Genomic DNA, 21803 nt, shown 5'->3' with positions numbered 1-21803 from the left:
TGCATATGTCATTGTTGTTGCGTCGGAAAAGATTTCAAGCCCAAGTCTGCAAGATGTGATTCAATTAAAAAACAAAACTAGAAATGTTGTGGTTTCATCTCAAAGCAGGTACTGTCACTTGGTAGAACAAGGGGATGGAGGGATGTCCCGTTGGATTCCACCTGGACTGCAGTAGCTATGAAACCTGTTAGGGCAGCTGGATGGGCAAAATTAACTGTAATGAAGGAACTGTGGGCTAGACATCCACTTGCCAATGCGTGGCTACATAACACAGGAGAAACGAGAACTTGTGCTGTTCTTCATGCTTCTCAAGGCCAAATTAGATGTGACACCAAGCTGCATGCCTCTTACCCAGCAGCTGGCTGTGGCAGCTGCTTCTTTTTAAAAAAATAGAAATTAAAAGCTGTGAGTTTGAGTATAGGAAAGCAACTGGGGGAGGGAAGAAAGAAAAGGGTTAAGCAGTGCTGCACACACTGTTTCCATGTCATTCTTCCACAACTACAGACTCTCGGGGATTCTTTTTACTTAGAAAGAAGCCATAGGTGGATAGCCCTGGCATTTCCAGTGAAAAAGGGGGTAGTGAGGAAGATCCTTCATTGCCTGAGGTCCTAATGAGAGCCACTATTTCTCTCCCCACACCCCAAAAGAATGATCCTGGCAAGATGCTATATCAGGATGTGGTATCATTTCCCTGGGGCATAAACTCCCACCAGAAATGCCAGGCTGCCAAGCCACTGCTTGAAGCAACGGTGAAGCTTTGCTTTTTGTTTCTTAAAAATAAATAAATGGGCCACCTCATCTTTAAAGTAAGCTCAGTCCTGCCTTAAGTTTTGTTTTGTTTTGTTTTTTGCCTGCCCCACTCCCCAAGCACTGATACCATCTAACTTTCACCAGGGAACAATAATAATAATAATAATTATTTATTATTTATACCCTGCCCTGAAATAATCCAATCGGTTTTGGAATTTGCTTTGAATCTTTTGTCCAAAAAGGACATCAGTCAAAGGGAAACATCTTACAAAGGGGGACCAAGTGGTTGTCAATAGATAGAGCAGATAAAACTTGTAAGAGTTTGAATGGTCACTGCATCACCAGATATTCCAGCAGGTAACACAGTGCTTTGGAAGGCCAATGTAGTGCAGGCCAACGGACAAGTTACTGACAACAGACTGCCCTGGAAGGTGGTGGATTCTCCATTGGAGGCTTTTAAGGAGATGTTGGATGGTCATCCTTCATGTATGCTTTAGTTGAGATTCCTGCATTGCAGGGAATTGGACTAGATAACCCTCAAGGTCCCTTCCCGCTCTACAGTTCTATGATTCTATGAAGTCTGAAACTGAATATTCACATCTTTCTATATAGCTACATATGCAAGATCCATCAACTTTTGGTTGCCAACTTATATACTAAGGAACTAGGAAATACTATATAACCCGGATATAATAAATGGCTGCATGTCATTCAGTGGGAAATACCTTTGGAAAACAGGATGTTACATGATTTAAAAGAGCATGATATTTCAGTACCATTGGCAAATGCTCTTCATATGTTAACTCCCCACTGAAACTTCATGCTGAAGTAGCTTGGAACCAGCTCACAGGGGATTTGGCTAAATATAATACTTAACCCAGGCATACTTAACAGGCTAGAAGCACTATGTTTAGCATGTCTCCTGTGATATCACAGTTACTAGTGAATAACCTACTGTCCCTCTTTTTCCCCAGTGTGGGTTTGCGTAGGAGACTGAAGCAGGAAACCTCATTTTGCTGAACAGGGTAATTGCTGTTGGTTATGTCCCAGAAAGCTCTTCCTTATTGACACCACCCTATAACTCTTCACCCCAATTAAAGGGCAAGGAGAAAGGGCAGAGACTGGTTTCTTATTGAAAGAGGTAGCACAAAGCCTTTTGGCTTTCTGGAAGTGGAAGGAGTGACTGGCATGTTATTGAGAGAGATTGGATTGAGTAGGCAGTTGTATTAGATGATCTAATAGTCCCACTCCAACTCTTGAGTCTGATTTAACCATGGAAGAATTGAGGTAGATCAGGCATAGGCAAACTCAGCCCTCCAGATGTTTTGGGAGTACAACTCCCATGATCCCTAGCTAACAGGACCAGTGATGGGATGATGGGAATTGTAGTCCCAAAACATCTGGAGGGCCGAGTTTGCCTATGCCTTAGGTAGATAGCCTGATCTGACTTCTTCAGGAAGTAGGTCTGAAGAGCTGAGACAGAATAGTGTGGGCAATAGATGAAGTTAAATGAATTACTGGTCAATTAAAAATTAACACATCACTGGAATCCACCCAAGTGTTTTTAAAGCATATGTGGATTGCTAATCTTCTAACAGAAATGTGTCATTTGGCCTAATGTACTAGAGGACTGGACAGCTGCCAATGTAACACCAATTTTACAGTGGATCTGGAGGGTGGTGGAGTGTGTGTGTGTGTGTGTAAGTGTAAAACATTACATACCCAGTAGCTTAATGTCTAAATTACTGGAAGATATGAAAATCAAAAATTATCAAGCATTTAGGAGAACGTGCCTTGCTGGAGAAGAATCAGCAAGGCTTCCGCAATGGTAAGTCCAGTCTCAGTAAACCTTTAGAATTACAGTGGTACCTCGGGTTACATACGCTTCAGATTACATACACTTCAGGTTACAGACTCCGCTAACCCAGAAATAGTACCCCGGGTTAAGAACTTTGCTTCAGGATGAGAACAGAAATCGTGCTCCAGCGGCGCGGCGGCAGTAGGAGGCCCCATTAGCTAAAGTGGTGCTTCAGGTTAAGAACAGTTTCAGATTAAGAACGGACCTCCGGAACGAATTAAGTACTTAACCCGAGGTACCACTGTATTTGAGTGGGTTCATATGGATAGGAATGAGCCAGTAGACTGTGGGTATTTGACACTGTGTACAGTTCGGGTCTTATCTCAAAAAAATGTAGAAATAATTTCCTAAACTCATAACTGTAAACATCTCCTTTTATCCCATCCCATCCCTTAACAGCCATATTTGTCAGATTTTCTGTGTTTTCTTTTTTGTGTGAATGAATGTTGTCCTGTTGACCCCCCCCCCTTTTCTATTTTTTCTCTTCTGCTCCCTTTCCTCCTTTTATCCCCACCCCAACCCTGTTCCTGTGTTACATATGGCAATGGTGTTTTCTTTGAAAACTGTAAATTTGAAAACTTAATATTTTTATAAAGAAAGAATGTAGAACTGGAACAGAGCAGCCAAAATGATCAGCAACTCTCTTATGGGGAAATATTACAATGTCCAGAGCTGCTTAGTTTAGAAGTGTATGGACAGACATGACAGACAGTTGTATAAAATTAATGCGTGGTGTGGAGAAAATATAGAAATAATTTTTGTGCTCTCCCTGATAATAACCAGAATCCAGGGTTATCCAGTGAAGCTGAATGGGGATAGATTCAGGACACACAAAGGGAAGAACTTCCTACAGCTCAGAGTTAATCTGTGGTATTCACTTCTATATGGACCATAAAGAAGGCTGATCGCCAAAGAATTGATGCTTTTGAATTAAGGTGCTGGAGGAGACTCTTGAGAGTCCCATGGACTGCAAGAAGATCAAACCTCTCCATTCTGAAGGAAATCAGCCCTGAGTGCTCACTGGAAGGACAGATCCTGAAGCTGAGGCTCCAATATTTTGGCCACATCACAAGAAGAGAAGACTCCCTGGAAAAGACCCTGATGTTGGGAAAGATGGAGGGCACAAGGAGAAGGGGACGACAGAGGATGAGATGGTTGGATAGTGTTCTCGAAGCTACCAGCATGAGTTTGACCAAACTGCGGGAGGCAGTGGAAGACAGGAGTGCCTGGCGGACACGACTAAACAACAACATTCACTTCTATAGACTGTGGTGGAGATGGCCAACAATTTAAGATGGCTTTAAAATGAGATTAGACAAATTGATGGAGAACAATATATTCAATGGCTAGTACTAGTATATAATCAAGGCAGTATGTCTCTGAATACCAGCAGCAGGAGAGGGCTATGGCTATCATGTCGTGCTCATTGTCTGCTGGGCAAAACAATGCTGGGCCTTGGGTTTGATCCAACAAAGTTCTTTTGTTCTTAGATTGCCACACTCACACAGCTAAAATCATGTTGCTGTGAGGGGGCAGCCAGCTGCCATTTCCACCCCACCCTGCTTGAGGTGTGCACACATAGACCAGTGCTTTAATTCCCCCCAGAGGCCAGTTTGAGAATCCTGCCATATTCCATGAATAGACATGGCTGTCTGTACTCCGATCGTAAATATCTGTCCCTGCAGCACTGCAGCAGTAACTTATATTGGCACAGGAATTGGGGTGCTCCAATTAATGCAAACGTTTTCTGGCACACTCATAGTTAAGATTGGGTGCTTTTTCTTAGGGGTGCGCATACCCCTAAACATTTTGTGATTCTAAGTTTGGCCTCATTGAGGGGCATTATTTCAATATGAGTAGGAAAATGAGAGTAACCCTAAACATTTTTTAAAGAAAAAAAAAAGCACTGGTTATAAGACCAAATGAAAACCCTGCACGTCTGGGGCATAAAGTGCTAGAAAAGAGCAAAACACATGAATGAAGAACTCATTTAGTTTTAATTGCTGGGGGGTGGGGTGGGGGACAACAGGTTTATGGATCTGCATACAAGTTTCACCACAAGATACAACTCTTAACAGAGGATGCAACAATTTACCAGAGGCATTGGAACTCTAGAACTCGCTAATGAGTTTGCTTGAAGTAGTGCTGCCTTCTCTTTTTAGCACGCACAATTAAACCAATTTTTGAATCCACTGGTTTGTCCCTCTGAAACCCTTTTTCTGCATACCAGAAAGAAGCAGTGACGTAAGCAGAAGTGGTAGGTCACTGGTGCCTCTTTCATGGAGAACACTTCTTGTGGAATTGCCACTGAACTGAATTAGTGTTGTGCAAGGCTGCACCTGCCCTTATGCCACAAAAGAACCAAACTTCATTGGTTTCAATGGTGTCCATGTTGGAGAAGTGGCTGGCGGATTATGTCCCATACTTCTCTTCACCAATGTTCACAGCCCCAAAAATATCAGCACTTCTGAGATGCAGCATGTGCACAAGTGAGATAGATACCACAAGTCACCTAACAATCTACAGGGAGATAGGAATAAATAATAGTTTATCGTGTGAGCAAAATGTACCTTGTACGATAAAATCTGAAGTCTATATATTATTACTGAAATTGTGTTTTTCCATACAGGAAAATAGTTGCCAAAAGGCTCTCTGATTGGCTCAAGTCACTAAACATCTCTTGGTGTGTAGTGTTGCAGAGTGAGAGAGAGACAGTTCTCTGAAGGTACCAGCTGCCACAGAAAGTGACTGTAAGAGCCAGATGGCCATGGCAGAAACCTTTAAGAGGGGACTCCTTATTGCAATTTGGTTTCTTAACAGATGGAAGAGCCGTAGTTGTTGTTGTCCACCCTTCTGCAGCCTAAATCAGAGCTCTCACAAGGTCGGGCTGCCGTCTTCGCTCTTAGGAGTCAGGCCAGATTCCTTCTCGGTAGCATCGGCCGAATCTTGGTTTTCTGTAAAAAAATAAATGATCAAACAGAGAGTTGTGTGAATTGGATCCAATGGAAATTGATTTATTTAGCAAATAAAGCTGGTGTGGCTATTGCCAATGGTTCAGTGGTACCAGCAGAATACTAGCTCTTCAGCAACGTGTTAAGAAGTGTGAGAAGTTGGATGTTAGTAGCATATACCTATGTCCCATCTGCATTACATGATGCAACTGGTATACATTGTGCAGTGATTTAGATAAGCCCTGTGTGTTTTGCAGAGAACATGTTCATCTGAGCTTCCTGATTAGATCAGCTGCCTGAGAAGCAGCTCGGGTTGGACTTGGGCAAAGAGGGACTCACCATCCCCTGCAATAGCGATATCCTCCATGGTGCTTGCCAGTTTCTCCAGTTTAAGAGCAGCTGCGTCTCCTTGAAGGTCGGGTATTGCGTTTCTCCGGCCACTCCGGTCACAGCTGATGAAGTCAGAATAGGCAGGCTCGGTCTCCATCATCTCATTCACATTGTATGAGGCAGGATCCCTGTGTAACGGAGATGTGTAGGGTTGAGAAAACGTCAAGGGGCACGAGGTCCATTTTCAATGAACAATTCATAAGCATCATATGAAACCACTGTCACTAGCCAATGTAATCAAGGAGCCATTTTGAAATTATGCCTTTTCACTTTCTCCATATAGCTCAGGAGTTGCAAGCCAGACCCACTGCCTTAAGAGGAAATTCCTATTGGCAGACCACGTGACCATCTAGCTCGGTAGGAAGTGCCAGATACAATTTGGAAAGCAGAAAGCCTCTTAGGATGCCAGTAGAGTAAACCCAGTCCTGTATATATATCTTTGGTATGAAAAGTACCCACAGAAGGCTAAAAGCAGGGGTGAAGGGCTGGCAGGGGAAGAGGCTACTTTCGCTTCCATTTTCACAAAAATGGGAAGTAGGAATGGGTGACTCTCTCAATGTTGGTTTCTCATTTTTCTATTCTTAAGCTGAGTTCTCCACATATCCACAGCAGGTGGCAATTTTTAAAAGTCCTCATGAAACTTCTTCAATTTAGTACAAATCTCTCCTAATATGCACATTTCTTAAGAAATATGCAACTTTGCCTAATATACACTTATCTGCAAAGCAATGTTCGCTAATACAGTGCATTTTTGTATCCTGTTTACACCAACACGTGCATATTCTTGGCTGGAGAATTGTACTGCAAAATTCAGAGACGTGCGGCTTTCAAAAGATGGCAATGCTTTGCTTCATGTATTGTTTCAGAAGGCATAAATTAGGGAGATTCACCTTTAAAGGTCAACTGAACCAAATTTGTCTCCTAGTCCTGCACATCACCTGCTTTGGGGAAAGGAAGGTAACAATTTGCACTCCAGCCGGGCTGCCACTCCTGATTTCAGTCTCCCATAGCTGAATTTTTAAAAGCAAAGAGAGGGAGAATCGTGAAAGTGCCTGACTCTTTCAATGTTCTTCGGTGCCCTGCTTCCAGCAGCCCCAAAGATTAGGGCACAGCGCTGGGCTGGCACGGTGGCATCAGCATCGTACCTCACACCTATGAGAACATGCAACACAGAAACTAAAAAAGCTGGCCACCGTTGGGATGAATGTTCAATGCACAGGTTATCGGGAGGGGCCCCACCACCCTACTAAGCTTAGCAGGTTTGGTACAAAAATACTGCCAGGCATAACATCCTTTCTCCCCTGCCCTCCTTCCCCCAAGCTCAGCTGTAAAGTCCATGATTGATGAGGAGCTAAAGGAACACAGAGCTAAAAACTGATTACCCTTGAGAAATGTATTCACCTTCAGCATTACAAAGATGCCCTTTCTCCAACCGGGGCATTCTGCCACCTCAAGAAATATTATCTGTCGGAAGTCCAAAATGGAAAGACCTGAACTGAACTCCTGAAGTCCATAGAATTCACACTGTCTTTCCTCTTGTCCAGATCTGGATTTCTTTTTTCAGGATCTGAGAATACACGCCTACATTCTGAGTTGTGGTGTTGTCCTTTTGGAGCTATTTACTGGAACAAGCATGCTAGAAAATTGTGGCAAACCAACTGATCAGGTTGCTACATTGGTATGAGAAGGTGACACAGAGTTGAGCCAACAGCTGTATTCTAGAACAGCAATCAGGGACCAGTGAGATGGGAGCTTTCAGAAAAGGGCAGCGCACATGTAAAGACATTTAAAGACACCCTCAGGACCCAAATAAAAACAAAGAACTGTCAAAGCTGCAACAATCCCACCATAAAGCCTACGATGAATTGCAAAAATGAGGGAAGTTGTGAGGAGAGGACTAAAGACAGCCTGTGGTTTCTCTTATTGCAAGCTTTCACAGCAGCTACTATAGATACTAGTCATTTGCTGGTTGTATTTCTGGCAACATATACAGTGGTACCTCTGCAGCACTCACCACATCGCTAGTGCTGGGTTTGTACTCCCATGTTCACACGACATTATCCAAAATGCATATGTCTCTTGTACTTTGCTACAAAATACTACAGTGGTACCTCGGGTTAAGTACTTAATTCGTTCTGGAGGTCTGTTCTTAATCTGAAACTGTTCTTAACCTGAAGCACCACTTTAGCTAATGGGGCCTCCCACTGCCGCTGCACCGCCGGAGCACAATTTCTGTTCTCATCCTGAAGCAAAGTTCTTAACCCGAGGTAATATTTCTGGGTTAATGGAGTCTGTAACCTGAAGCGTAAGTAACCTGAAGCGTATGTAACCCGAGGTACCACTGTACTGAGAATGTCGGGTTGGTGCCAATAACTTAGAAATGCACCATGAAGCAGCTTTCCCCCATCCCTATATGACAAGCTGCGCTTTTTCTCTTCTTATAGTCATTTAAAGATGTCCTTTCTTTGCATCTAGACACCCTACTGCCTCAGTTCTCAAACTATTCTTTTATCAGAGCACTTGAAAAATGCTGGAGGTCTCAACAAACCACTTACTAAACTTTTTTTTTTTTTTTGCACACCAACCACACACACTCTTCATATGAGACTCTGGGTGCCTCACTGTGCTCACTGTGGTCTTGGTGCTGCTCGTGCAAGCATGTTTTGCACTGTGTTTTCCACATGGCAATGTCCTCATCAAAGTCATGCCCTGTATTATTTCCCTGTTTAATCTGGATTCATCATATCCATGGAAAATACATGTGGACGTGGTAAGTCTGGGTTGCAGGGGGTATGGGTGTGTGTGTGGCATTTTGATGAGGACAACATTGTGTGCACAGTGTAAAAGACTTGCAGCACTGGGTCCACAATAAACTGCGATAAGCTTCTCTGACTCCTTCCATTTTTAACTAGATTATCCTCTACCCACCGTGGCTTTCACAAAGAAGTAGCTAGTGAAGCTATTCTGCCTCCCAGAATTCATGCACCATTTTCTATCACTGGTTTTTGTTTAGTATTTGATACATGTTAAATAACCTTGATTTTGTTTTTTTTTTATAATCATATTTATTAAAATTTCCAATAATAACAGGATAGAAAAAATAGAAAAGATAAAGAAAAAGAAAGACCAATTTTAAACCCTTATTTTCATAACCTTCTTTCTGGGACTCCCTCCTTCCCCTCCCGACTGCATTCCCCTTTCCCTACGTTGGTTCCACAAGTTCTCGTTCCCAATTTAAACCTAATATGTTGTACCTATTAGCCAATTTAAATTACAATCTTAACATCACTCCTCATCTTTAACAAAATAGAACAAAGATTTTTCCCCCAAGATCTGCCCCGTTTCCTTCCACGAATTCCCCCCTTTTTTTTCCAAAACATGTTAAATCAAAATACCAAAGTTATATAGAAAGATAAAAGATAGAAGATAGAAGAAGATTCCAAAAGTTGGTTACATAGCCTTTGGATTCTAGAATTCCCCCTCCCTTCCCCGGTTTGGATTCCCCATGTCCATCAGTCTGTATGTTGTCGGCCTGGAGGTCTCAAGTCCACAGCCAAATTTTCCTCAATCCATCTTGCCGGTTTTCTTTGAATTTGCTTGTTTTGATAATGTTTAATTTCAAAAATCCAGTCTAATAGAGGCCTTTAATTTCCCTTGGTCATTGTTGCTCCTCCCATTGTTCTTTCCGTGGCGTAGTTGGTCCTTTGCTCTTTTGTTTCTTACTTTCTCAGGTTTCTGTCTTGTTCAGCTGCAAAACCATTCTTATTCTGAAATCTAGTATCTCTACAGAGGTTTGTTGTTCAGGAACAAAAACTTACGTCCAGTTCCTACCTTGCTTCAATAGAAAAATTCTATTGTGTTGTCACCTCTGTAGACAAAACAATATTTCAGTTTTGCTACTTTCCCAGGAGCTAAGACCAGTACACATCCCGGAGTAGTTTTCCACATACGCCACTTGTAATGTCCCAAAGCCCCTCTAGGGGGGTTGCAGTAACTTTGTGTCCTCTAATCCAAAAGTCAAGTTGTTGTTTATTTTTCCCCCCGACATTTTGTATCCATATTTATATCCAATTGTAACAAAATTAACCAGCAAAATACTTGTAACAAAGTCCTCTTTATATTCTCAAGATTTGACAGCTACTTTGACAGCTGTCAAACTCTCCATCTCTCTCCGCCAGGTTCTCCGAATCGCCCCGGTTCCCAGGGGGGGGGGTTGCCTTTTCCCTCTCACCCTCGACTTTTCTCCTCCAGCACAATTCTTGTAGTATCCCATCGTGGAATTGATATTTTTTGTCAGCAATAAACTTCTGAATCGATCTTGGTTTCTCAGTCCTTGTTTTAGCATGTTTACAATCAGGGAGGGGATTGACTTCCTTTTTAGATCCCCCCCGCTCGTGCCGAATCCGAAAAAATTCCTTTTTTTCTCCTTTTAAACCCGGTTACCCAATTACTCACAGGTTGTTGTTAAATGTCCGAATTTCCAATGGAAGAAGCCAGCGCTCTCCGACGAATGGCATGCGGCTGCGCTCGGCAGGGGAAGCGATAGACTCACAGTACCACGCCGCTCCCCGGCACCCGATCCGTAGCCTTTAAAAAGGCTCCTTCACGAGTCGGGAGGGCGCTGACGGTACCAGCCGAGTCCCCATGTCCACGGGCTCCGTGCCCGTGGTTTTTTAGGGTCCCCGCGTCGCCGGCGCGGTAGGACCCAGCCCCTGCCGAGCAGACTCCCTCCGGAGCTCGGAGGGAGTCCGCCATTTGGCGATGGCGCCAACCCGGAAGCCTAAATAACCTTGATTTTGGTAAGAAAAAAGGCATGGTAAATAACTTATAAATATATTTGTTGGAAAATGTAAAAATCCTCTCAGGAGATTACTATTGTAAGTAGTTCCAGAGGAACAGAGTCCAGTGGCACCTTATAGAACAATAAATTTCTTGTAAGACACACTTTTGTGGGCTGCATCCTATTTTGCTAGATAGATTTTGACAGGACTCATTGCTCATGGAATATCTTTGGGGTTGAAATATTAGAGTTATAGTTAGGAAATACTGGGGCTCCTGTTAAGACAGAGAAGAGACAAGTCTGGTGTGCTGGACTGAGTACATTGTATGGCCAGCAGATGGAGTCTTTGGGTTATGTTTAACTCCCATTACAGTAAAACATGGTGTCAGGGGTTCAGAGACAGAGGCACAGGTGAGGGAGGAGACGGAGAGCGACGAGGAAGAATCCCAGGACAGTGAGGAAGAGGATGACAATGACTTGAGATCTTCCATGAGTCTCTCAAGTGAATCGGAGGATTCTCAGGAGGGGGCGCCCCTAGTCAGGACAAGGGGGGTCACAGGGGGGACCTGCCAGGAGCAGGGAAGCAGCAGGGAAACCCCGAGCGGGAGTGGGAGATCGGGGCCGGCTTCCCAGCAGGAACGAAGGGAAGAGAGGGGGGTTCCCAGTGTTACACACGGAGCGGAGCAGGAAAGAGACAGGGGAAGGAGATCTGGGGAGAACGTCCTGGCGGAAGAGGGGGAGAGTAGTACAGGGAGTAGTGTCAGTGTCAAAAGGAAGGTCAGGGGTAGCGAGCGCGCGCCAAGTTCAAATGTGGAGGCGCGCGGAAATGGAGAAAGCCCGGAGGAGGAGCCCAGCCCCAAAGCACGAAGGAGGGGGGAAGAGGCATCTCAGGAATCCGCTTCGGGAGAGAGCAGGAGGGAAGGAACCCAGGGGGGCAGAAAGACCCTGCGGAAAAGGAAAGACAGGAAGCGGTGGTCTAGCACAAGCCTCATAAGTTGGTGCAGGGGCGGGGCCGAGTCAGAGGGGACTTCAAATGTCTGACGTTAGACACTCGGGGCTGCACGCCTCGGTTGTGGAACCAAAAATGAACTGCAATAAACATCCTTGTATATAAGAAGAGCTTGGCGTTGGTCTTTTGTGAGCTGAGACCAGAGGCAGCCCGTGACACATGGGATCTTGTCAAGGTTCACATGTTCTGCAGCAGGTTGTGATTGCTCTCAACAAGCAGCATGGCGATTGGCTCAGCTCTATGGGAAGCTGCTTTAAACAAACAGGTTCTCACATGAAATGGTGCTTATTTGTTTTTGTTTTCAAGCAGCAAGACTGAAGTCCAAAGGCATGGTCCAAAGATACATGATGCATGCATCTTGCTGCAGCTAAGCCTGAGAGTGAGGCCATCAGAATCTGATGGAAGAAATGTACAACACCAACTAGAAAGGAAAGCTGGTTTTTTTTTTGCAATGTGATGAGGGAAAGTGGCAATGTATTCCACTCTAATTCATCTGATGTTTCAGTTGATGATCTCCAAAAGCTCTGGAACAATAGCTATAACTGAGTTTTGCTTTGTTTTTCCCTGAGGCCAGAGGTGGTATTAGAATGGAGATCAAGGTGTGGGGGTTTTTTTCCAAGGAGGATTCACATGCTGGCAAATTTAAGTTGATTTGGAGCTCTTGGGCAACAAACCTACTTCCTCAAGAGATCTAACGTTTTGTGATATGGAAAGTTAGGAGCAAATGCAATGGAAAGGGTAGGATAGCATTTCCTTCAATCCAACATTGTCAAGCCTCCTTGTGAGCCAATCAGGATCAATGCACAATAAACATATAATCTGGAAGCACCCATAATGCTAAGTTGGTCCTAGAGAATAAGAGGTGTGAAGCAAGCACAAGGAGGTCTTTCATTGGCTTCTAAAATTTCAAAATTTGTCAATAGAAGCAGGTGCATATAAGAAGAAAATTGGCCACGGAGGTGTACTAGATCTGATCTGACCTGATCAGTTTTGCAGTCTCATTTCACCTACTTGGCACTATCTTGGTAACACAAGCCCAGAACTTTATCTGCAGGATATAAAGGTGTGATCAGTTCCTGCGTGCATATTTCACTGAGTTAAAAGTCACAGCCCCGGTCATTTGAAACTGAGGTGGCATTGAATATTTAAATTTGGAGGACTGGTGTTGGTAGCTGTATCTAGAGATGTAGGGACACGTGTGGCACTGTAGTCTAAACCACTGAGCCTCTTGGGCTTGCTGATAGGAAGGTCTGAAGTTTGAATCCGTGCGACGGAGTGAGCTCCTGTTGCTCTGTCCCAGCTCCTGCCAACCTAGTAGTTTGAAAGCACACCAGTGCAAGTAGATAAATAGGTACCGCTGCGGCGGGAAGGTAAACAGCATTTCCGTGCGCTCCGGCACTCGTCACAGTGTCCCGTTGCACCAGCAGTGGTTTAGCCACATGACCCGGAAAGCTGTTTGCGGACAAACACCAGCTCCCTCGGCCTGAAAAGTGAGATGAGTGCTGCACACCATAGTCGCCTTTGACAGGACTTAACCGTCCAAGGTTCCTTTACCTTTTACCTTATATAGAGATGTGATGCATACTTGATCATAAATAGAAAATGATGTAAAAGAATGCTACTGCTGCATTTTTTAAAATGAAAGTAAGCAATAAAATTCCAACCAAGCTTGATTTTTCTGTTTAAAAGTGAATTTTGCCAGCAGAATTTTGAGAGCAGAATCTTGGGATTTGGGTAAAGAAGCTAAGAGACTACATCTTAGAATATGAAGGTTCACAGCTTCAGAAGTAAGGGTGAACAAATATATCGGTTTCAGTTTCTCATTCAGTTGGGCTGAATGATCATTAAAATGGCAACTGTGATTCAACGTGCAAAGAGATAAGCCAGGTAAAAAGTGATGTGCATCCCAAAACTTCATAGATGTGCTAGTGAGGTTTGAAGTGGTGATGATGAGTAAGACTACCGTAGAATAATAGTAGATAGCATGGTCGTAACAGTGGCCTAGTATACGCAGCTGTGAAGAAGGCAAATTCTGTGTTCGGGATCGTTTGGAATAGGATTGGGGGCGGCGGGGTAGGGGAAGAGATACTGTATCATGTTGTCGATATACAACTCTCTGGTGAGGCTGTACTTGGAACACTGTGTTCAGGTTTGGTTGCCACACCTCAAAAAGGATACTGCAGAGCTGGAAAGGGTTCAGGAAAGGGAAGCATTTGCAAGTTTGTTAGTTCAGACAAAAGACAAGTAAGGGAGGCCATGATACTACTACTACTACTACTACTACTAATAATAATAATAATAATAATAATAATAATTTATTATTTATGCCCCCCCCCCATCTGGCTTGGTTTCCCCAGTCACTCTGGGCGCCTTCCAACAAAACACTAAAGTACAATAACCTATTAAATATTAAGAGCTTCCCTAAACAGGGCTGCCTTCAGATGTCTTCTAGAAGTTTGGTACAGTGGTGCCCCGCAAGACGAATGCCTCGCAAGACGAAAAACTCGCTAGACGAAAGGGTTTTGCGTTTTTTGAGCTGCTTCGCAAGACGAATTTCCCTATGGGCTTGCTTTGCAAGACGAAAAACAAAAACGTCTTGCAAGTTTGTTTCCTTTTTCTTAACACCGTTAATACAGTTGCGACTTGACTTCGAGGAGCAACTCATAGAACGCGGTGTGGTAGCCTTTTTTGAGGTTTTTGAAGACTTTGGTGATTTTTGAAGCTTTTCCAAAACTTCTTTTGCAGCCATTTGGTAAGTTAAACTTTTAAAACTTTTTTGGAGGTTTTTGGATTTTGGGTTGGGGTGTTTGGAATTCAAGGACTTGGTGTTGGGGAGGGGTTTGCAAGAATCTGGAAGCTTGTGTTTTTTCTGCATTTTTATGATTTTCTGTGACCATTGGGCCACTCTGCTGGGTTTTTTAAAAAAAAATCTGGATTTGAATTTCTGTGTGGTGGGTGGCTGGGGGAACAGTTCAGGAGGGGTTTGCAAGAATCTGGAAGCTTGTGTGGTTTTTTCCTGCATTTTTATGATTTTCTGTGACCATTGGGCCACTCTGCTGTTTTTTTTAAAAAAATTCTGGATTTGAATTTCTGTGTGGTGGGTGGCTGGGGGAACAGTTAAGGAGGGGGTTCTTCAGCAAGAAGCAAAGAGTGGAAGAGGAACCTTCTTTGAGTTGTCCCCCAGAGTCTTAGAAAATGTACTGTACACTTTGTTGATTTTTAAATGTTTTTCTCTCATGTTTAGAAACTTAATTTATTGTTCCTTCAATTTTTGAAATGCTCTTTACAGTATGTGTGACTTTAAAGAGCACTTAATAAACTCTTGTTGTACCAAATTTGGCTTTGTTTGGACTTTTTTTGACCATAGGAACGCATTAATTGAATTTCAGTGCATTCCTATGGGATTTCGTGCTTCGCAAGACGAAAAAGTCACTAGACGAAAAAACTCGCGGAACGAATTAATTTCGTCTTGTGAGGCACCACTGTAATTGTTTTTCTCTTTGACATCTGGTGGGAGGGCATTCCACAGGGCAGGTGCCACTACCGAGAAGGCCCTCTGCCTGGTTCCCTGTAACTTGGCTTCTCGTAGCGAGGGAACCACCAGAAGGCCCTCGGCGCTGGACCTCAGTGTCTGGGCAGAACGATGGAGGTGGAGACGCTCCTTCAGTTATACTGGACCGAGGCCATTTAGGGATTTAAAGGTGTGTAGAATTCTATGTGGTGTGGAGTTAGATGAGAGTTTTTCTCCTTCTCCCATAATACCCAAAGTCGTCTAGTTAATCTGAATATTCAAAGATCCTGGACAGACAGAATAAAGTACTTCCTCACATAGCACACAAAGTATGGAATTCGTAACCACAAGATATAGCAACCAAGTTGGATGGCTTTAAGAACGCCTTGGGAGTTGAGGGGTACCAATGACTACAAGCCATGATGGCTGAGTATTACTCTCAGGCGTGGAGTGATACTCCAGTTGCTGTGAAGCACAAGTGGGGAGAGGGCTGTTGTGCTCATGCCCTGCTTGTGGACTTCCCTTCGACATCTGGCTGGCCATTGGGAGAAGAGGGTGCTAGATGAAATGGGCCTTTGCTCTGACGCAGAAGTGCTCTTCTGATGCTCTTGCTAGCCAGCTAAGTCACAGGGTCTTTGAATGAATGCTCTAGCTTCCTCTTTTCTCTCTTAACCCCAACCCCAGCCAGACTTAACAAGAACCAAATCAGACCAAAGAGCCAGCCAGTCCAGCCTTCTCTTCCCCGTATTGGCCAACCAAGTTGTTACAGGAAGTATATAAGTAGAGCCTGCTTTTCCCCGCCCCATTTTCCCTTCCCTATGGCCCTGAGCATGGAAGCTCTGTCTAGTTAACATAGCTATTGATGGATCCATTCTCCAATGGTACTTTTTTTTTAAAGTCATCTACAGTGGACGCTTGGGTTGCGAATGTGATCCGTGCGGGAAGCACATTCGCAACCCGCAGCGCCACATCTGCGCACGCGCGGGTTGCGATTCGGCGCTTCTGTGCATGCACAAAGTGTGATTCAGCACTTCTGCGCATGCGCCAAAGTAACCTGTTCCGGTACTTCCGGGTTCGGCACAGTGCGCAACCCAAAATCGTGCCACCTCAAGCGTCTGTAACCTGAGGTATGACTGTAGTTGGTGAGTTCCGTAAATTAATCCAAACCTTGCTGTTCTACCCTGCCTTACCTCTTGCCTTTCTGATTCTTTTGCTGCTCCTCAGCTTTGCAGTGAAGACATATACCCTGTGCATCTAACATGTCTCCATTCATGTCGATGAGGCATTTCTGGCATTGTTTGAGTAAGGTTACCTTTTTTTTCTCGGCCATTCCAAATGTTAAACTGGCAGGCTCAGCAGTCCTGGACTTACTGCAGCGAAGGGGAATTGGGAAAAGCATTAACAACGTAACAGTAGGTATGCAGCAACCCTGTAATTCAGCCTATCCACCTATTCTCCTTTTTAGAATCAGGAGCTACTGTCTAGCACAGCCCAGTGTGTTTATGCCCACTGAAATCCTGTTGATAGGGGCAACTGGAGTGTATGGAGATATGCTTAGGGAACTCCTGTTTTCTTGATAAGCGCTCCTGCTCTCTTCAGCTCCTCACTGACTCCGACCACCTGTACTATCTACTCCTTGCTTGCTTTCTCCCTTCACTTCAGGTTCTGACTGGCTCAGTGGATGTGAGCCAGAGGCCCTACATCTTGTGCCACGACAGCCATTTGCCAGTGGCCATTTTTAGTTCCAGAGAAGGGTGGCAGCTTAAACTAGGCTTTAAACTCGGCCTATAACTGGCCTAATGGGGAATGGATGTGTGAAGCTGCTCCCCTTTGTTCCCATGCATACCCCTCACCCGTTATCTAATTCCAGCAACTTCCTTCCCCCATTACTCCTGCCATATACCCGCTTTTTAAATGACCTGGCAGTTAAAGATCCAACAGCCTCAACTGTGAAACAGACATGTGCAATTCTTTCCGCCCTGCAAGTTCTGAATGGAATCCTTCGCCCCACTCAGCCTTGTCAGAGCAGAGGACATGGTGGGATAGAGTGACAAGAATGGGATTATATTGCCCCCCCCCAAAGCAAGAGAAAGGGCTGCGGTGGTAAAAGTTCTTCTCAACTCTCTCTTTTTTTACCTGTTTCCCCAAGGGAGGCACATGTGGACTGGCCTGCGTGCACACCAACCATTTAAAGCAGTGGTTCCCAATTAGCTAAGTACTGCGTACCCCTTGTTTTTCAAAAGCCAAGCCATGGACCCCTTGCTTTTGAAAATGTTATCCCTCTGGTAGTCTTGTGAATGGTGCTACCATACCCTCCAACATGCCCCCGGCACAAAACCGGGGTGCACATCTTCCGGGCCATGCTCCCTCCCACATGAGTCATGTGACCTGCATGAGAGCACAGCCCCCCAAAATGAGATGCCCCAGACAGTTGATGGGTATCTGCCACAGACCCCGTTAGTGGGTGACCACCAATTGGGAGCCACTGGTTTAAAGCATTGAAGGGTTGGAAGGCTCACAAGAGAAAGGCTTAAGCAGCCCCTTCTCTTCCAATATCTCCAGTCCTACCTGACTTTTCAGGTTTTAAAAGGATGCTGAAGAGGCGGAAGGTTTGCAGGCCATGAAGGACTTGCTCACATATTTATTGACAGCTGCACGAATGATGGTAGCTAGGAATTGGAAGGGGCAAGAAGACTTTAAAATGGAAGAATGGTGTAAAGAGGTGTGGGATATAGCTATTAATGATAAATTAACATGTGCCATTAAGGTAAGACAGGGAATACACAGGAGAAATAATTTCGAGGCGATATGGACGGTGTTTGTAGAATTTGTACTGTTAAAACGGAAAGGGGCCAAACCATTGCAAGAGGTGTTGAAATTTTGGGAGGTTGGATAGTTAACAATGGAATGGCCCTGGGGGTGGGGTGCACATTTTTATTCTTATTTATTTGTGATTATTACTTTGTAAAAAAATAAAAGGGGGGGGAAGAAAAGAGATATGCAAAATACAATGGTAAAAAAGGGGGGAGGTGCTGAACTGATGAAGTATACTACTTATGTGCATGTAATGCCCAATTTGGCCTTGAGTGGCCTGGGGAGGCCATTTATTTAAATTTTTCCATGCCTAGGTTTTTTGGGGATGTGGATTTCCAATAGATGCTGTTCTCTTCACAAGATGCCAAGAAAAAATGGGACAGGCAGCATCCAGATTTTTAAAATATTTTAAAAATTATTATTAATGTATTTTTAGGCTTCCTTTCAGGCTAATACCCTCACAAGTGGGTTTACAAAATATATGAATTGTGCAATCCATTCATGATTTGACTGTGCATATATTATATCCTCATCTGGGCTTTTTCAGGTGAAACAACAAACGTTTGTGATCTGCCCCCAACAATATGTCACAGGCATACTGAATCTCCAGTGAAGATACAGTTAGTTTATAAATTTGCACAACAATTTGAAAAGTTGTGAACACCATTTAAAAATAGCTGCCCTCCTGCCCTTTCCAGCCAGTGTTCAAACTTTCCCCTGGAGCTCTTGAATGATTTAAAGTGTACAGATTACTTACTTCTGATATCTTATTTGATGCAAGTATTGGATATCAAGAAGACCTCTGGGCTTTTTCATTGTGGCTACTGTGACAGTATTATTCGAAAGAGAGGGGGAAATATTAGGGTTGTGGGCCTTTCCCCAAGATACCAACTTTCAAGCAGAATCACTACAAATTTTCCTCTTAACATTTCACCAGCAATAGCAATTAAAGCCATATGGTTATAGTGTTCCCTGGAGATTTTATTAGTAGATGATTATCCAAGTTTGGAATTTCTGCATGTTAATCAAGTGGGTAGCACCTGGTTTACACATAGCTGTCACCTTTTCCCTTTTCTTGCAAGGAATGCTATTCAGAATAATAATAATAATAATAATAATAATAATAATAATAATAATAATAATAATAATAATAATTTATTATTTATACCCCGCCCATCTGGCTGGGTTTCCCCAGCCACTCTGGGCGGCTTCCAAAAGAATATTAAAATACTATGATACATCAAACATTAAAAGCTTCCCTAAACAGGGCTGCCTTCAGATGTCTTCTAAAAGTCTGGTAGTTGTTGTTCTCTTTGACATCTGGTGGGAGGGCGTTCCACAGGGAGGGCGCCACTACCGAGAAGGCCCTCTGCCTGGTTCCCTGTAACTTGGCTTCTCGCAGTGAGGGAACCGCCAGAAGGCCCTCGGTGCTGGACCTCAGTGTCCGGGTAGAACGATGGAGGTGGAGACGCTCCTTCAGGTATACTGGACCGAGGCCGTTTAGGGCTTTAAAGGTCAGCACCAACACTTTGAATTGTGCTCGGAAACGTACTGGGAGCCAATGTAGGTCTTTCAAGACCGGTGTTATATGGTCTCGGCGGCCGTTCCCAGTCACCAGTCTGGCTGCTGCATTCTGGATTAGTTGTAGTTTCCGGGTCACCTTCAAAGGTAGCCCCACGTAGAGCGCATTGCAGTAGTCCAAGCGGGAGATAACCAGAGCATGCACCACTCTGGTGAGACAGTCCGCGGACACATAGGGTCTCAGCCTACGTACCAGATGGAGCTGGTACACAGCTGCCCTGGACACGGATTTAACCTGTGCCTCCATGGACAGCTGTGAGTCCAAAATGACTCCCAGGCTGCGCACCTGGTCCTTCAGGGGCACGGTTACCCCATTCAGGACCAGGGAATCCCCCACACCTGCCCGCCTCCTGTCCCCCAGAAACAGTACTTCTGTCTTGTCAGGATTCAATCTCAATCTGTTTGCCGCCATCCATCCTCCAACCGCCTCCAGACACTCACACAGGACTGTCACCGCCTTCACTGGTTCTGATTTGAAAGAAAGGTAGAGCTGGGTATCATCTGCATACTGATGAACACCCAGCCCAAACCCCCTGATGATCTCTCCCAGCGGCTGCATGTAGATGTTGAAAAGCATGGGGGAGAGGACAGAACCCTGAGGCACCCCACAAGTGAGAGCCCAGGGGTCTGAACACTCATCCCCCACCACCACTTTCTGAACACGGCCCAGGAGGAAAGAGCGGAACCACTGTATGACAGTGCCCCCAGCTCCCAGCCCCTCAAGACGGTCCAGAAGGATGTTATGGTCGATGGTATCAAACGCCGCTGAGAGATCCAGCAGAACTAGGAAACTGCTCTCACCTTTGTCCCTAGCCCGCCAGAGATCATCAACCAGTGCGACCAAAGCAGTTTCAGTCCCGTGATGAGGCCTGAATCCCGATTGGAAGGGATCCAAATGGTCCGCTTCTTCCAGGCGTGCCTGGAGTTGTTCAGCAACCACTCGCTCAATCACCTTGCCCAAGAATGGAAGATTTGAGACTGGGCGATAGTTGGCCATCGTGGCCGCATCTAAAGATGGTTTTTTAAGAAGCGGTTTAATAACCGCCTCTTTCAGCGGGTCTGGGAAGGCTCCCTCACGGAGGGAAGCATTCACCACCCCACGAAGCCCATCACCCAGCCCTTCCCGGCTAGCTTTTATAAGCCAGGATGGGCAAGGATCAAGGAGACAGGTGGTTGGTTTCACTCGTCCAAGCAGCCTGTCCACATCCTCGGAGGTAACAGATTGGAATTGATCCCACGCAATTTGACTAGACAGGACTCTAGCACTCTCCCACCCCGGCCCTGCTCCCACGGTGGCGTCTATCTCTTCCCGAATCTGAGCGACTTTATCTGCAAAAAACTTTGCAAAATCATTGCAGGAGATCATGTGGCCCGTACTGGGCCCCGATGTAGCAGGTGGTTCCGCTAAATTGCGGACCACCTGAAAAAGTCTCCTGCTGCTGTTTTCTGCAGATGCAATAGAGGCGGCGAAGAAAGCCTTCTTCGCCATTGCTACCACCACTTGGTAGGCTCGACACTGAGCTCTAACCTGTGTCCGGTCAGCTTCAGAATGGGTCATCCGCCACCGGCGCTCTAGCCGTCTCAACGATTGTTTCATTGCCCTCAGATCCATGGAAAACCACGGGGCTGTCCGGGCTCCATGCAATCGGAGAGGGCGCTTCGGAGCCAAACAGTCAATAGCCCTGGTTAACTCCACATTCCAGCGGGCCACCAGGGAATCAGCTGAAAGGCCATCAACATGGGATAAAGCATCCCCTACCGCTCTCTGGAAACCATTTGGATCCATTAAGTGGCGGGGGCGGACCATCCGAATCAGTCCCACCTCCCTCCAGAGGGGAAGGGTCGCGGAGAAGTCAAGTTGCAAGTCAAGGAATAAGGGAATTTCCCTTAAAAAAGGGAAAACGTTGACAGCTATGTTCACATATATGTAAGGACATGAATATCCATAATGCAAACCACTCAATATTATTATCATTAACATGAACCATTGAATAATATGACTAAGCTTATGGCGCATATAGGCTGAACGCTTTATATCATATGCCAGAGGCAGGCAGACCTCAGACTTGGGGGGGATCGTGTGTGTTTGTGTGCTGGGTTTTTTACTAGAACCCAAGATCTGCCAACTTGAGACAAGCACAAACTAGCCTCTGAGCAGA

General features: G+C 44.9%; 1 protein-coding gene across 1 annotated transcript; it reads right to left on the bottom strand.

Annotated features, from left to right (window-relative positions):
- Positions 1-4584: 4584 nt before the first annotated feature.
- On the bottom strand, positions 4585-17145 carry PKIG (cAMP-dependent protein kinase inhibitor gamma). Its single transcript, XM_081196806.1, has 4 exons — positions 17103-17145; positions 16440-16619; positions 5899-6077; positions 4585-5562 (listed from the first exon to the last, which is right to left on the bottom strand). The coding sequence occupies exons 2-4, from the start codon at positions 16577-16579 to the stop codon at positions 5483-5485; spliced, it is 399 nt and encodes a 132-aa protein (XP_081052932.1). The 5' UTR covers positions 16580-16619; positions 17103-17145; the 3' UTR covers positions 4585-5482.
- Between the last annotated feature and the right edge of the window lie 4658 nt (positions 17146-21803).

This window comes from Podarcis bocagei (genome assembly GCF_964188305.1).
Source record: "Podarcis bocagei genome assembly, chromosome: 5".
Lineage (NCBI taxonomy): Eukaryota > Metazoa > Chordata > Lepidosauria > Squamata > Lacertidae > Podarcis > Podarcis bocagei.
Note: the sequence above shows the minus strand (reverse complement) of the source record. Positions and strands in the feature narration are given on the sequence as shown.